Source organism: Felis catus, chromosome D4, assembly GCF_018350175.1.
Source record: "Felis catus isolate Fca126 chromosome D4, F.catus_Fca126_mat1.0, whole genome shotgun sequence".
Taxonomy (NCBI): domain Eukaryota; kingdom Metazoa; phylum Chordata; class Mammalia; order Carnivora; family Felidae; genus Felis; species Felis catus.
The window spans coordinates 82,179,900-82,195,525 of NC_058380.1; the positions used below are offsets into that span (position 1 = coordinate 82,179,900).

The 15,626-nt window shown below is 47.1% G+C and overlaps 2 protein-coding genes across 7 annotated transcripts in view; one reads left to right on the forward strand and one right to left on the reverse strand.

Annotated features, from left to right (window-relative positions):
- The window catches only part of RABGAP1 (RAB GTPase activating protein 1), a 178,893-nt gene extending 165,723 nt beyond the window's left edge, over positions 1-13,170 (forward strand). For 5 of the 6 annotated variants that reach the window (XM_045043519.1, XM_045043520.1, XM_045043521.1 and 2 more), the window contains 5 exons: positions 6,148-6,252; positions 7,113-7,196; positions 8,131-8,202; positions 9,839-10,036; positions 11,371-13,170. In XM_045043519.1, coding sequence (XP_044899454.1) covers positions 6,148-6,252; positions 7,113-7,196; positions 8,131-8,202; positions 9,839-10,036; positions 11,371-11,493 — 582 coding nt within the window. In that variant the 3' untranslated portion in view covers positions 11,494-13,170. Of the gene's footprint in view, positions 1-6,147; positions 6,253-7,112; positions 7,197-8,130; positions 8,203-9,838; positions 10,037-10,722; positions 10,869-11,370 lie in introns of all 6 variants that reach the window. The other variant, XR_006589089.1, reaches the window with a different exon arrangement.
- LOC101080491 (spermatid perinuclear RNA binding protein) overlaps positions 12,243-15,626 on the reverse strand; it is a 77,845-nt gene continuing 74,461 nt past the window's right edge. The window contains exon 17 of the mRNA XM_045043522.1: positions 12,243-13,508. Within this exon, the coding sequence (XP_044899457.1) occupies positions 13,477-13,508 (32 nt within the window). The 3' untranslated portion in view covers positions 12,243-13,476. The remainder of the gene's footprint in view (positions 13,509-15,626) is intronic.

Here is a 15,626-nt window from a genome sequence, read left to right on the forward strand (position 1 = left end):
TTGTGAACCTTTCCCGAATGAATTATTTGGGCCTGTCAAGAATCAGTTGTGTGTATGGGTCTCCTCAGTTCCATACCTGCTCCATTAATCTATGTGCGTGTCCTTATGCTAACCCCACGGTCGTCATTGCTATAGCTTCACCGTCTGAAAATCAGGTCATGGGAATCCTCTTTGTTGTTCTTAAAAAACAGGTCCGGGGGCGCCTGGGTGGCGCAGTCGGTTAAGCGTCCGACTTCAGCCAGGTCACCGTCTCGCGGTCCGTGAGTTCGAGCCCCGCGTCGGGCTCTGGGCTGATGGCTCAGAGCCTGGAGCCTGTTTCCGATTCTGCGGTTCCCTCTCTCTCTGCCCCTCCCCCGTTCATGCTCTGTCTCTCTCTGTCCCAAAAATAAATAAACGTTGAAAAAAAAAAAATTAAAAAAAAACAAAACAGGTCCGACTTCGGCTCAGGTCATGATCTCGCGGTTCGTGAGTTCGAGCCCACGTCGGGCTCTGTGCTGACAGCTCAGAGCCTGGAGCCTGTTTCGGATTCTGTGTCTCCCTCTCTCTCTGACCCTCCCCCATTCATGCTCTGTCTCTGTCTCAAAAATAAATAAACGTTAAAAAAAAAAACAGTTTGGTTCTTCTATCATCTGCATTTCTATATAACTAATAGACTCAATTTGTCAGCTTCTAGAAATAACAGCCTTCTGGGATTTTGAGTAGGGTTGCATTGAATGTATAAATCAGCTTGGGGAGAATTATCATCTAAATAGTATTTGAACCTTCCAATCCATGAATAGGTTATAATTTTCATTTATTTGGGTCTTTTTCAATTTCAGCATTGTTTTTAGTTGTCAGTTAACAAGGCTTGCACATTTTTAAATTTATTGTAAAGGATATTGTTTTCTTAAATGCATTTTCCAATAATTTCTTGACAATCTCTAGAAACAAAACTGATTAGGGGCACCTGGGTGGCTCAGTTGGTGAGTGTCCAACTTCGGCTCAGGTCGCGATCTCATGATTTGTGAGTTCGAGCCCCGCATTGGGCTCACTGCTATCAGCCCATTAGTGCAGAGCCCGCTTCAGATCCTCTGCCCCCTCTCTGCCCCTCCCCTGCTCGTGCTCTCCCAAAACTAAATAAATATTTAAAATTTAAAAATAGAAATAAAACTGATTACATGACCTTCTATCCTGTGACCTTGCTGAATTCGCTTAGGATTCTAATAGCTATTTTTGTTTGTTATTTAGGATTTTCCACATACACAATCATTTCATCTCGGAATAAAGACAGTTTATTTCCTTTTGAGTCTTTAGGCCTTTTTCTTGCCTTCCTGCACCGACCAGGATCTTCAGAACAGTGTTGAACGGGAGAGGCCCCCTCCCAATGAGGCTCCCTTGTTGCCATGTCACAGGTGTCACCTGTAGATTTTCCAGAGATCAGGTTGAGGAAGTTCTCCTTTCTTCCTGTTTGCTGAGTTTTTGTCATGAATGGGTGTCGAGTTTTGTTATTCTTCCTGCATTTGTTAAGATGATTATTTACTATTTCTCGTAATTCTGTTAATATGGTGACATAATTTGATTTTTTAATGTAAACCAGCCTTGCATTCCGAGGAAATTTAGGGTTTCCTTTTTTTCCCTTCAGATTTTTATTTGTATTAAAATTTCTGTGTTCATGAGGAATATTTGTCTGGAGTTTCCTTAATTTTGTGTTGGTGTCAGGGTAATGATGGCCTTCAAAAATAAATTGGGAAGCATTCCCTCCTGTTTTCTTAAGCCCTTTGTGTAGCATTCTTCCTTGATTAAATCTTGGATTTACCTAGTGAAACCATGTGGGCCTGGAATTTTCTTTGGAAATTATTTAATAATGAATTCAGTTTACTTCCAGACACAGAGCTATTCAAATTTTCTAATTCTTCATGTGTCTACTTTTATCATTTCTGTCTTTCACGTAACATAATCATGTCAGTTATCTAATGTATTGGCAAAGTCATTGGTATTTCCATTGGTATTTCTTTTAATGTTTATAGGATCTACTGAGATGGTCTGTCTTTCATTCCTGATATGGAATGAATTTGTGTCTTCTTTTCCCTTGATCTGACATTTCTAGAAATTTATCAAGTGTGTTGATTTCTTCAAAACCCACTTTTTGGTTTCTTTTGTTTCTGCTTGTTTTGTTCCATTGATTTCTCCTTTCTGTTATTTTTTTTCTAACTTCTTTTTTAGTTTAGTTTGCTCTTTTTCTAGCTTTTTTTTTAATGTTTATTTTTGAGAGAGCATGGGTGGGGGAAGGGCAAAAGGGAAGGGGACAGAAGATCCAGAGTGGGCTCTGCACTGACTGCAGTGATCCTGATAGGGGGTTTGAACTCCTGAACCACAAGATCATGACCTGAGCCGGAGTTGGACGTTCAACCAACTGAGCCACCCAGGGACCCCTCTTTTTCTAGCTTCTTAAAGGGAAAGCTTGATCATTAGTTTTGGACACTTTTTTTCTTTTTCTTTAAAAAAAAAACTTTTTGGGGCACCTGGGTGGCTCAGTCGGTTAAGCGTCCGACTTCGGCTCAGGTCATGATCTCGCAGTCCGTGAGTACGAGCCCTGCGTCGGGCTCTGTGCTGACCGCACAGAGCCTGGAGCCCGTTTCAGATTCTGTGTCTCCCTCTCTCTCTGACCCTCCCCCGTTCATGCTCTGTTTCTCTCTGTCTCAAAAATAAACGTTAAAAAAAATTAAAAAAAATAAAAAAAAACCTTTTTTTTAATTTATTATTTTTGAGAAAGAGAAAGCACGTGAACAGGGAAGGGGCAGAGAGAAAGAGGGGGGTTAGAGGATCCAAAGCAGGCTCTGTGCTGACAGCAGAGAGCCTGATACAGGGCTCGAACTCAGGAACCATGAGATCACGACCTGGGCAGAAGCCAGAAGTTTATCAACTGAGACACCCAGGCGCCCCTGGACCCCTTTTTTCCTAAAATAAGCATTTTAAAGTTACATATCCCCCTCAAGCACTATTTCAGCTGCATCCTACACATTCTGATAGGTTTGTTTTTATTTTCATTCAGTTCCTATTTTTTCTTTGACCTGTGAATTGGTTAGTATCAATTAGTATTAGTTTATTAAGCAACTATTAGTATTAGTTGTTTAATTTGCAACTATTAAGGATTTTTCCCAGAGATTTTTCTGTTGTTAATTTCTAATTTAATTCATTTGTGGTTGGAGTACATATCCTTTCTGATTTTAATCCTTTTAAAATATATTTATGCTTATTTTAGGGCCTACTTTTGCTCTATTTGGGTGCATGTCCCACAAGCACTTGGAAAATGTGTGTGTTCTTTTGTTGTGGGTACAGTCTTCTATAAATGTCAGTTTGGTCAAGTTGATTGAGTGTTGTTAAAATCTTCCATAAACTTGTTTTCCCTCTGCTTGTTCCATCACTTACTGAGAGAACAGTGAGGAAGTCTCTGTGCATTTATTTCTCCTTTCAGTTATGTCAGCTTTAATTTCCTGTAATTTGAATTTATGCATACATTTCAGATTATTACGCCTTCTCAGTGGAATGAGTCCTTTATTGTTATGAAATGTCACTTTTTGTCTCTGGCAATACTCTGCTCTGAAATCTGCTTTGTCTGATATTAATGTAGTCACTCCAACTTTCATTATATTGCATGGTACATCTTTCTCCATCCTTTGGCTTTTAACATATCTGTGTCTTTATATTTAAAATGGTCTTTTGTAGCCAGCTTATAGTTGGGTCTTGCTTATTTTATTGAGTCTGATAATCCGCTTCTTTTAACTGCAATGTTTAGGCCAGTTACATTTAATGTAATTACTTATATGGTAGATTAAGTCTACCATCTTGCTATTTGGCTATTTGTTGCATTTGCTTTTTATTTCTTTTCTTTCTCCTTTTCTGCCTTCCTTGGTTTAATTGGGTATTTTCATGATTTGAGTTTATCTCCTTTATTACCTTATTAGCTATTCCAGAGCTTTCTTATTTCCAGGCCTCTGTCAGCATCTCTGGCCCCTTAACTCTGCCTCCTTGATGTTTTGAGATGTGCTATTTGGAACCCTTTGCCCTACTTCTTGTCCAGAATGTGCCTCTAGGTAGAAATCCAGGGTGGTAGTAGAATTCATCTTGTTTGTTTTCTTTCTCCCAGGAACCACAGTCCTGCATTTATTATTTTCATTGTCTGAAAATAGTAGTTTCATACATTTTATCCAGTTTTTTGTTTACAGTGATAGGGTAAATCTGGTCCCTGTTAGTCCTTCATGACCAGAAGTGGAAGTCTGGATTTGTGTTTATTCTCTCCAGACCCTCCCTCTTCCTATGCTTATGCAGATGGAGTGCAGGGAGTGTGGTGCCCTTAGGGGATGCTGGTCAGGCCAGTCCATTAGTTTCTGTGCACCTCCCTTTCACAGCATTGAGAGTCACTTCTTGGCGTGACAGCACCAACACTGGGCTTAATGTCACGCCACCTGGTTGTAGATTACAGCTCTGCTACATGCGCTGTGAGAACGTGAAGGAATCACTTCCCCATTTGCTTTTCTTTTCTTTCTTTCTTTCTTTTTTTTTTTTTTTTAACAAACTGGGGAGCCACGGTGGGCAGGGAAGACTTGACTTCAAAGACCCAATTCATATCCTGGCCGTTTCACACTTCTTAGAATCACTACCATGATAGTGATGATGAATAGCTGAGAGAACGTACGAATGTGCCGCAAGCTCCAAATTACTTCTCAGAAGAGGATAACTGAGTCCAGGGGAGGGAAAAGAGAGGTAATAGGTTGCTCCACAGATTAAAGTAAAACAAGTCTTTAACGGGACTTGCCTCTCTTTACTAGTTATTTCCTCTCTTGTTTGATTCTCATTTCCCTTTTGATTGCTTCTTGGGTTTGAGCTGTAGAAGAAGATGACAAGCCACTCCCCAGAAAGGATTGGCCTTAACTCTTGGACCCCACTTAATTGCACACTTGCGCAGTTTGCCTGTAATTAATGCCTTTTTGAGATTGCATTATCATGCCATTCTCAGTTCTCCATGTAAGGCCTCAGCCCTGCAGATCCTGATCCCCCCAAAGAAGATACATCAGGGGAGGTGGTATAGTGGAATGTGCCAGGGGCTCCATGACACCTCTTTTTTTTTTTAATTAATTTTTTGTAACATTCATTTTTAAGAGAGAGAGAGTGAGAGACAGACAGAGCATGAGTGGGGGAGGGCAGAGATGGAGACACAGAATCTGAAGCAGGCTCCAGGCTGTAAGCTGTCAGCACAGAGCCCGATGCGGGGCTCAGAACCACAAATTGTGAGATCATGTCCTGAGCCGAAGTTGGACGCTTAACCAACTGAGGTGCCCCTCCATGATACCTCTTTAGCTAGGTGACATCAGAAATGCTGTTTAGTTTCAGGGAATCCACCATCCATTCATTGTTAAAAAGGAGGTTGGTATATAACAAAGACCCTCCATATCTAGTGGTCTGTAACTAGGAGCTTGTGCCCTCTAACATGCTCATTCTTCACTTATCCTTGAAATGTCCAGTCTCAGGGACTCCTGTATCTGGCATAGGTGCATCATTTTCACTTAGACCCACAGATCTACCCACCAGACTTTTGTATGCTTTCAAAAAACACTGGGGTGGAGGGTGGCCATTTCAGATAATGAAAAGAGAGTGTCAGGAGAGAGGTGGCTTCCTTTATCAAGTGATGAGAATGAGGTGCAGAACTTGTTTGATGAAGCACATGAAATACTAAGAGTCTGGAGGAGGAAAACCAGAATTTATCATTACTATTATTAGTGATAATGACAGGTACCTTTTATTGAGTGTTTACTGTATTCAAGGTGCTGTGCGGAGTCCTTTCTGTGTTTTATCCCTCATATGACAAGCCTGAAGTTCAGAATGATTCTCAGTGACTTGTTCAAGTGGCACATGATTCGGGAATGATGGGAGTTGAGCCCAGGCTATCTGATGCCAAAGGCTGAGCCCCTCACCACTGTCCTGCACAATGTCTGTGCAAGAGACTGAGCCAGGCACTTGTGCATGAGAGTCTCTGTGTGACCTCAGGCATGTCATTTCCCCTCTCTGGATCAGTTTCCCAGTCACGTTAAAATGGGATTGTGCTGGCCAATTCAGACCCCATCCGGTTCTCGATTCTTGTTGTGTGACAGCATCTCTTACATGCTTCAGGCTGAAGAGAAGGCAGATGCACTCAATAAGGAGCTGCTTATGACCAAACAGAAGTTGATTGATGCGGAGGAAGAGAAGAGACGGCTGGAAGATGAGTCTGCTCAGGTAAGGGAAGCTCAGCCCTCCCACGTGCCTCTGTGTCTTGAGAGTCATGAGTCCAACTGGCGGCTTCCTGCTGCCACTGGGGAACCCGCAGACAGCTGGCTTCAGTTTCCCTCCAAAGGCTTTTTTAATTTACTGTGTAAAGCATAATGGTTGTTAATAATTGGAGCGTAGCAGGAGACAGTGGGGCAAAGGCCATCCTTTCTTGGGGCAAGAGAAACTCCTGTGTGTCAGCATCCGAGTGCGACAAAGAAGGGAGTTATTTTAGCATTTCTGCAGAAGGAAAGCAGCCATCATATAATGTCTAGCTCTTCCCCTACCTGTCCGCTGGCATCTCCGCCACGGAGCAAACTCTGGAAGGCCTATCCTGAGCTAGCCCTCCACAGTCACTGGGGGCACAGACCCGCAGCCTTGGGACGAAGAGCTTTGGATGCTTCGCACCACAGAGGAAGCCCTTTCTTGCCCTCACGGTTCTCCGTAATGGTCATGCTGTTTAGTCTCCGTCAGGACAGCCTGAATGAGAGCAGGGCGTTTTCTCCATCATGAGGAAGGAGCAATTCTCTGATGAGCCCTTGAGTCTGTTTGGTTTATGCTGTGTCCTCAGCTCAGGCTCACGGGTGTGCTACACTGGCAGGGGGAGCCTTAACCAAAGCCCCACTCCGAAACGGGGTTTGATCTTTTATGGAAGCGTTTTGACTGTTCTCTCCCTCTCCTGGCATCAAGACCAGGCAGGTGAAACAGAACGCTTCCTGAGTAGGTTGGTTACTTTTTGGAAAGCCCAGAACAGAGCAGTTAGTGCCAGAGCTTTGTATTTCCTTTAAGACATTCACTTTTCCTTTTTTTTTTTTTTTTAACACCTGCAGTTAAAAGAAATGTGTCGTCGGGAACTCGACAAAGCAGAATCTGAGATTAGAAAAAACAGTTCCATCATTGGTGACTACAAGCAGGTGAGTGAGTGCACTGTTGGTGGGCCACATGCTCTGGAAGCCCTGCTCGCCTGGATGAGTGTGTCCCCTCCACACCCTGGGCTTCCCGGCTCTGCCACCCGCACCGACCGGTCACTGTACTTCACCGGGCAAGTGACGTCACTGATTTGTAACGGGAAAATAAGAGAAATGGTCCCTGTCTCAGAGAACCGTCATGAGGGTTCCATAAGATCGTGTCTGTAGAGGGCCTGGCACCCTGCCCCACCGATAAATAGGCATTTAATAAATGAGAGCCACGCTCTGTTCTTTTTTTTTTTTTTTTTTAATTTTTTTTTTTTTTCAACGTTTATTTATTTTGGAGACAGAGAGAGACAGAGCATGAACGGGGGAGGGGCAGAGAGAGAGGGAGACACAGAATCGGAAACAGGCTCCAGGCTCTGAGCCCTCAGCCCAGAGCCTGACGCGGGGCTCGAACCCACGGACCACGAGATCGTGACCTGGCTGAAGTCGGACGCTTAACCGACTGCGCCACCCAGGCGCCCCGCCACGCTCTGTTCTTACGGCCTCACATTCACCTATGCTCGTAGGCCGTAGAACCACTTCTCTCCCTGGCTGGTTTCAGTTTTAAGAACATAACTGGTCTTGTTCTTTCCTAAACTTGGATCTCGTGCCGGCTTGTGAGTCTGTCAAGTGTGTGTAAACCGTTGGCCATTGAGTGGGGCACCAGTGAGTTCCTCGAGTCCTAGGCCCATGGATATGGAGGTGGCCCAACCAGAGGAACCTCTGCTCTTCCCCCGACTCGACTCGTCCCCCCGGCACCACCTCCACCCGGTGTGCAAGTACCGTCCTCTCCACTCAGCACGGTCCAGCTTCCACTGCCGGATTCATCCCAAACCCAGGTTATGCGGATGATGACACTGCTCAAGAGATTGTCTCATTTCATTTGTTTCTGTAGATTTGTTCTCAGTTGAGTGAAAGATTGGAGAAGCAGCAGACAGCTAATAAAGTGGAAATTGAGAAAATTCGGGTAAGTTTTCCTCTACCAAAGAGATTCTGTACAACCTACTTCATTTTATGGCTTTGTTCAGCACAACAGATTTTGGGAGAGGGTAGTTTGATTTCCCTTTGATTTCAAACATGAGAGAAGCCACCCAGTACCCTGTTAGGTTCCTGTCATGGCCTGGCTGACAGCTGGTGGTGTGCCGGTCTCCTCTGGAAGGGAGTACAGATGAGACCCAGAGATCTGGTTTTCAATCTTAAAATACAATTGGCCTTTTCCTTATAAATCCACTTAACATCCTCTGGATATCGTGACTGAAAAAAAAAAAAAAGGCGACCCAGGATTTCCGAATGTCGTCAGTACAGCAGGTGATCACTGCAGGGCACAGAGGTGAAGGAGTCCAGCCAGCAGTGGGTTTTGCTTGAGGGTAGGGGTGCAGAGACCAGGAGCCTGTGGTGTCACTTGTCATTCCCTGTGTTCTGTACACTGGGACACTCCTCCCCTTCGGAGCTCAATTACTTCTGCTTATAATGGATCCCAAAACAACGAGGACTTTGTGTAATGTTTTTGTTTTGTTGCCAGTTTGGGGGCTTTTGTAACTTGGTGCTTTCTTTCTTTAGGCTGTCCCTGTGTTAGAAGCACTTACCACATTTTTCGGAGAGGAGTAATTTACCGAAAGATGCTTTTCTAACACACTTACGACCCCGTGGACAGGAGGGTGGGAGGGATGTGCTCATGGCCTCGCACACACATCAGTTTACCTGGAGCGAGAATACACCTGGCCTCCGCCCTGAGTAGAGTGTAAACAGCAGTATCTATTTTTTAAATATGACTTATTATCTGATTCTAAAACTGTTAATGCCCACTGCAGAAAATTTGGAAAATGAAAGAAAACAAACCCTTGTAATTGTATTACCCACAAATAACATCACCATTATTAACACTTCGGTGTACATTCTTTGAGTTTCTGTGTTTATTTCAACGTACAAAATGCCATTCATTCTGAGATACTCATTTTTTCCACATTCACATCTGAGAAATTGGGACATGCCTTATAACTGAGGGCTTTCTAAAGTGGCTTAATTGGAAGAATGTTTTCTTAGAGGAACATGAAATGGGGTTTCTTCCAGTCAGGGCCATCTTACTTTGATGAAATGTGGTAAATATTTGTAACCATGCTTTACAGACATTTCTGTGTCCTTGGTCACCCAGCATTTAACCAGTTCACCATGCTATGAAAAGTTCCTCAAAAACTTTTTAGAGGCTGCATACAGACTACCTTGTATAAATACAGCACAGCTCTGTATTTCCTCTCCCACAGCGGTTGGATAGTTTACACCCCCTGCCCCATTTTGTTTCTGTCTCTGATTCCACAGTGAAAATCTTTGTACGTGAATCTTTACTCACTGCATCTTCGTTTTTTTAACCGAGGTTCCTAGAAGGGAGGTGACAGACCAGGACATAAGAATATTTTTATTGCTTTTAGTGTATGACACCACGTGGCTTTTCCAGTAGGGCATCTGCCAAAGAGAACATAGTTTTTCAGAAGCTGTGGTGCTCAACCGAGAAGCCATCTCTTGGCTCCCCAAAAAGGAGGCGCCCACACCTTCCCGCAGGGCTGGTTTCTCTTCTTTGCCTCTTCACATCTGACCTTCAATTTCAGCAAAAAGTGGATGACTGTGAGCGCTGCCGGGAATTTTTCAACAAGGAAGGTCGCATAAAGGGCCTGAGCTCAGCCAAGGAGGTTTTAGATGAGGACACAGATGAGGAGAAGGAGACCCTGAAGAACCAGCTGAGGGAGATGGAACTGGAGCTGGCCCAGACCAAGCTGCAGCTGGTGGAAGCGGAGTGCAAGATCCAGGTAACGGCCGCCGCCCTGGGCCAGCCCGCGTGGGCTGGAAACCCTGGAAGTGACCTTTATGGTTTGGGGGTTTTTTCCCTTTTAACCTTTGACCATAATCCCTGTGGGAAGAAGCCCATTACTTACGATTTACCAGCGGATGTTTAATTAGTATTTGGACGGTCATAAGAATTGGACTTTATCAGAGAATTGTCCATCAACCTTGGGATCTTTTTGGTGAAGCAGAGAACACCTGCTTTGAAATCACAGCTGCACCACCAAACTGTGACCTTGGGTTAGTACAGAACCTCTTTACACTTCAGAGTCCTTATCTGCAAATGGAGACAAGGCCCCCCATCTGATAGTTTGTTCTGAAGACTACGTAAGATGATGCCCAGAAAGGGCTCTCGGCACTGTGTCCGAGGACTTCCTAACTGCGAACTCGTAGGTCCCAACTCCCATCATTTAACTAGCTTTGTGACTTTGAACATGTGACCTGATTTATCTGAGCCTCCACTTCCGAAGAAGAAAGTGGGGCTTACTTAGGCCATCTTCACACTGCCGGGCCAGTTCCACGAGCACCAGTATAATACGGAGCACAGAGTGGGCCCTAAGCACCGTGTGTGGAAGGGACTAAGTTCAGGACTAAAGCTTAGGGCCTGGTCTCCCACATCACACACATTCACTGGGCATCTGCTCTTTGCCAGGCCCTGTTCTAGGTGCTGGGGTTGCAAAGCTAAGACATGGCTTGTGTGACTGTCCAGGACAATCAGGAAAAGCACCACCAAGGCAGCAGTATGTGAGCTGCGGTCAAAGAATGAACCAGGGTTGCAGCTGCAGAAGAGAGAGAACAGTGAGCATCCCTGGTGGAGGGAGTGGCGTGCTGAGCGGCAGAGGGAGGAGAGGGCCTGCCCAGTGAGGAGTGCCAGGAAGGCAGGGGTGGAGGTGGGCACTGAGCTGGCAGAGTGTCTCTGGGTCCAGGTTATGAAACATCTCAAATGTCTTGCTAGGGAGTCTAGATTTGAAAGGTCTTTGCTGGAAATTAGTGGCGTGGGCTTTGAACCAGACCATTAGCTCTGTCTGCCTGATGTGCAGTCGGTGGATAAGAGAAGGAAGCGCTCAGTTAGGAGGTTGTTTTAATAAGTTAGACGAGGCAAGAAATGAAGAGGTCTTAACTAGGAAAAATCCCAGAACTCTAGGGATTCCAGACCCTTTTATGCCAGGTGGAGACTGGGGAATTTCCAGAGGCCTCTCAAGAATACATAGGCTGAATTCTTATCTTGGCTCAGCTCTCGGGAGGCACCTCCCTTGACACTGAAGCCCAGCATGCTCACCGTACATTGTTCCCCTTGCAGGACTTGGAGCACCATTTAGGCCTTGCCCTGAACGAGGTACAGGCCGCCAAGAAGACGTGGTTTAACCGAACCCTGAGCTCCATAAAGACGGCAACGGGGGTTCAAGGGAAAGAGACTTGCTGAGCGAAGTGGCTGCCTCCAGACACCTTCAGAAAACACGACACCTTTTGTTGCCTTCTTTGGCCAGATGTGTGATTCTGTGACATGTCCCAGGACCAGAATGTACCTAAGTCAGATCCATAGCAGCATGTTGGTAGGTCATTGGACCAGAGCTCATGAAGCAGGCAGCCTCTCTGGGGTAAGGCTCTCCTAACTACTGATGCTAACAGGCCTGCTGGCTGAGTGACGCTCTGGACACGCTCTGGGAAACCATCCTCCGTGTGAGCTCCCAGGCCTCTTCCTGGTGTGGGTCACCATCTCACCCAGCCCAAGGGCTGAGTTGACATTATCGGAGTTTGGGGATCCTTCAGGCTTTTGGTTTTTTTCTAAACCTTTAATCTTTTTTTGTTTGTTTTTAAATATACATATTATATATATATTGTGGGGTGGGGGTGGGGGGGCAGGGGATCAGTATCGCAAATAATTCTTATCTACTTCGTGCCAGCATAGGGTCCTCCAGGTAGACGCGGAGAAGCACTTTGTTTTAAATAGGAGGGTTTCCTGGTTGTAGTTGAAGCCACCTAGTTTTGTTAAAGAACACATTGCACAGGTGTTGGGTTTGGCATTATTCACGTTTCTGATCAATTCTATGCAACTCTTCTAGTTCCTCGTTTTTAGTGTTAGCTGCCAAAACGTCACAGGGCTGGGCTGGGCGACTTGACTGACTGTGAGACAGGGTGAATCATAACGTGGACAAATCTTATTTTGCTTCATGTGTCGTGTGTGTGTGTGTGTGTGTGTGTGTGTGTGTGTGTGTGTATAAATATCTTTTCCCAGTGTGCCCAACTGACAGTGTTTAAATCCCAGACCGAGACTGATCTGCACAACCTAATTATGTGGATATTTGGGCACTTAACGTCACTCCAGTTCTGCTGGGCTCCACTCTCCTCCCCCACCCTCTCGAGAGCTGGGAAACGCTCCATCACTTCAAGGTCCCTAGTGCTTTTGCACAACAGGTCATACAGGCGAGGAGGACACTGCGCCGTGTGTGTGTGTGTGTGTGTGTGTGTGTGTGTGTGTGTGTGTGTGTGTAGACACATGTGCGGGATGCACAGGCCCAGGCCCGGTCCTGCTGACCCGTGTCCCTCCCTGGCTGTCTGGGCCCCCGGGCCCTCCCCCGAGTGTGCTGGGTGCAGACCTCACTGTTCAGATGGGCTGCAGGTTCTCACTTCAAAACTACAGAATAGAGGTTTTAGCACCTTTAAAAAAACAAATAACCTAGACCTTTTAATTTATATAGTGATATGCTGACGGGCTGGCGCCGATGATCTGGTCTCCGCACGCAGGGTGCAGGTAGCTGTTCTAAGAGGCACTGGTTTGTGTATAAAGATTCTTGGGTTGTTTTGTATCTCTTTTCCTGTTGGCTATACTAACGCTTGCTGAGGTCACTGTGACAAGGGAGGTAACAATGGCAACCCCCACCCCCCGAACCACACCCTCCACCGCTTTCTGTGTCTTTCTTGTTCAGTTACCAAAACAGCTGTAAGCCCATCTAAAACTAGGTGCGTGGACATTGTGCTAGGGTAGTTTCAGTGTGTCAACTTTATGAACTGAAATATAAACCAGTAAAATTGTATTACTATTTCTTTTGTTGGTTTTATTTTAACAGCATATTCATTAAATATTTTGGTACAAAGAGCATCACTTTGTAGAAACCGGTTTCATCATTATGTGCTCCGGCCCCTTTCCCTGCTCCCACTGTCCGAGAAGAGCAGCCTCGGCGCTGTCAGGACAGGTGTGTGGGGGCCCCAGGCGCCTCCCCACCCCTACGGCTCCGGCGCGCCAGCGGCACGGGGTGTGGGGAGACGAGCTTCTCCTCTGCCAGGCCGACGCGTGCGCCACCACGGCAGACTTGACCCGCTTGGTGAAATCCAGTGCCGTGTTCCCGGGGCAGGCGCCATTCCCGTGTTGGAGGGTTAAGGAAGTCCTACAGGAGGTGAAAGCATCTCACCAGGCAAGAGATGGGAGGAATTCGAGGCCTGAAATGTGAATGTGCAAGAGAAGTAGCTGTGGGGGAGAAGGCAGTCCGAGTAGCTGGGGTCTAGCCCTAACACTTTTCAGGAAGAGTGGCGGCATGGACAGACACATCTTTCAGAAAGTTCCTTTCTACTTACGGGGTCCCCCTGCACCCTAAGGATGCGCAGGGCCCCGGCCGTCCCTCTTTACCACCTCGCCCCCTTCTCTGCGGCAGGAAGAAGAGCAGTCTCCCCAAGCCTGCGGTGTTCCCCGTGTGACCTGCCCTTCAGGACCCCTTCTACACCCGGCCTTGAAGAAGGGAAGGCGGTGAGTGAAGCCTCTGCCCTGTCTTCTCTCCGCTGCCCCGAAGCTGGGCAGGTGCCTCATGAGGGGCCAGGACAGCGGCTCCACGGCACATTTGGGAGTCCTCTGCCATTTGCAGGCTAGAGAACCTATCTGTGGGATCCACACTCGCGGCTAGCTGGGGCAGGAGTCCAGAAGGGCCAGCTCGCTCTAGGCTTTGCCGGTCCCAAGGGTCCTGGTGTCTGGGAGTGCAGGGATTCGGCAGAAACCCTCCCCTCCCAGCTGAGCCCCGGCCCAGCGAAAGGAGTCCATGTACCAGTCAGCCTGGGCACGTCAGGCCTAAGGTCACTCAGATGGTCCTCGCTCTCGGGGAAGTCCCCGAGCTGTGTTGAGACTCAGACTGAGAATACCAGGTGCCACACTGTACGCTAAGTGCTGAAACAGGTATATGGGGCCCTGTGGGGACAGGGAGGTGAAGTGGCAGTGACCGTTTTCTGCACTGATGACCTGAGGGGGTTGTGGGATGGAGAGGCAGCAAGACATTTAGCTGCAGGAAACGCCAGGTGGGTACGCCATGGTCTGACGGAGCGAGACTGGATAATGAGGTTGAGGCCCCTGAGGCTGCGGGGTTTGAAGGCGGAGGGAACTACTGAAGGGTTTGAAGCCAACTTGCCTTAAAAACTGGGGGGAAGAGTCCTGTCAGTCCTTTAGGAAGAAAACTGGGAGAAGACATCTAGAGTCTTTATAAAGAGAGGTGGTAAAATAGGCCAGATTGGAGACGATTCCTGGAGAGTTACAGAAACTTGGTGAGAGAAAAGGGGAAGGACACAAAGGGAGAGAAATGGAGCTCTTGGTGTGTGGGCTTGAGACTGTCCGGGAAACGCCACTGGGAGGTGCCCAGAATCTAGACGGTCGGGAGTCGCGTGGGTTTCGGGACCTTAGCACTACTGATAATCGTTTGTTGTGGGGCGCTGTCCTATGCTTCTGGCTGATGAAGCACCCCTCCCCCCAACACTGCCAACAGTTGTCACCATCAAAAAGATCTCCACGTCCCTGTGTAGATGTGGAATCCGGCAGGGCAGGTAAGACCGTACGAAATGTACACACTGAGCAAGGGCAAACTGCAGGCCTAGGCACCCCCATTTAAAGAGAAAGAGGGGCCACGGTGTGAGGCTGTGGCCACCGGGAGGAAAAGTGTAGCGTGCTCTACATCACAGCGAGGGCAGGACCAGAAAAGACTCATCGGTGACAGGGAAGTTCACTGGTGCTCAGAGTGGCAGCAGACGTGGAGGTGGCTGGAGGGAACCGTGGTAGAGCAAAGAGCATGAGGCTTCGTGCTGGAAAACTCGGATCACGCTTTTGACCGTGGCCACATCTCTTCCCGGACCGTGCTGTCAGGGCTGCTCAAAAGCAGCGAGAGTACGGCACGGGCCGCGTGGACTGCAGGCCCTACTGAACCCCAGCTGCTCTCCAGAGCCTCGAGAAGAATTCCCAGGGAGGAGGCGGCATCTTCCTTAGTCTCCCAGGAGTGCCGCCACCCCGTCTGCTCTGAATTCCAAGTCCCCGCAGCAGGAGCGAAGAAAAGAAAATCCACGGGAGCTAAAAATAAGCTGAGACCACAACTCCCGGCTCTGACTGACCCAACAGAAGCGAGTCCACGCACCGGGGAGTAAGGTGATACGGGCCCCTTGTGACCTGGGAGAGGCCTGTCCTCATCAGTCTGACGGAGGTTTATGGCATTAGAGTGCTTCACTTGCTTATTAGCCTGCCTCTGACACTGGGACGCCCCCTCTCCTAGGACACATGTGGGGGGTGATGAGGTCAGAAGGATGAAACAG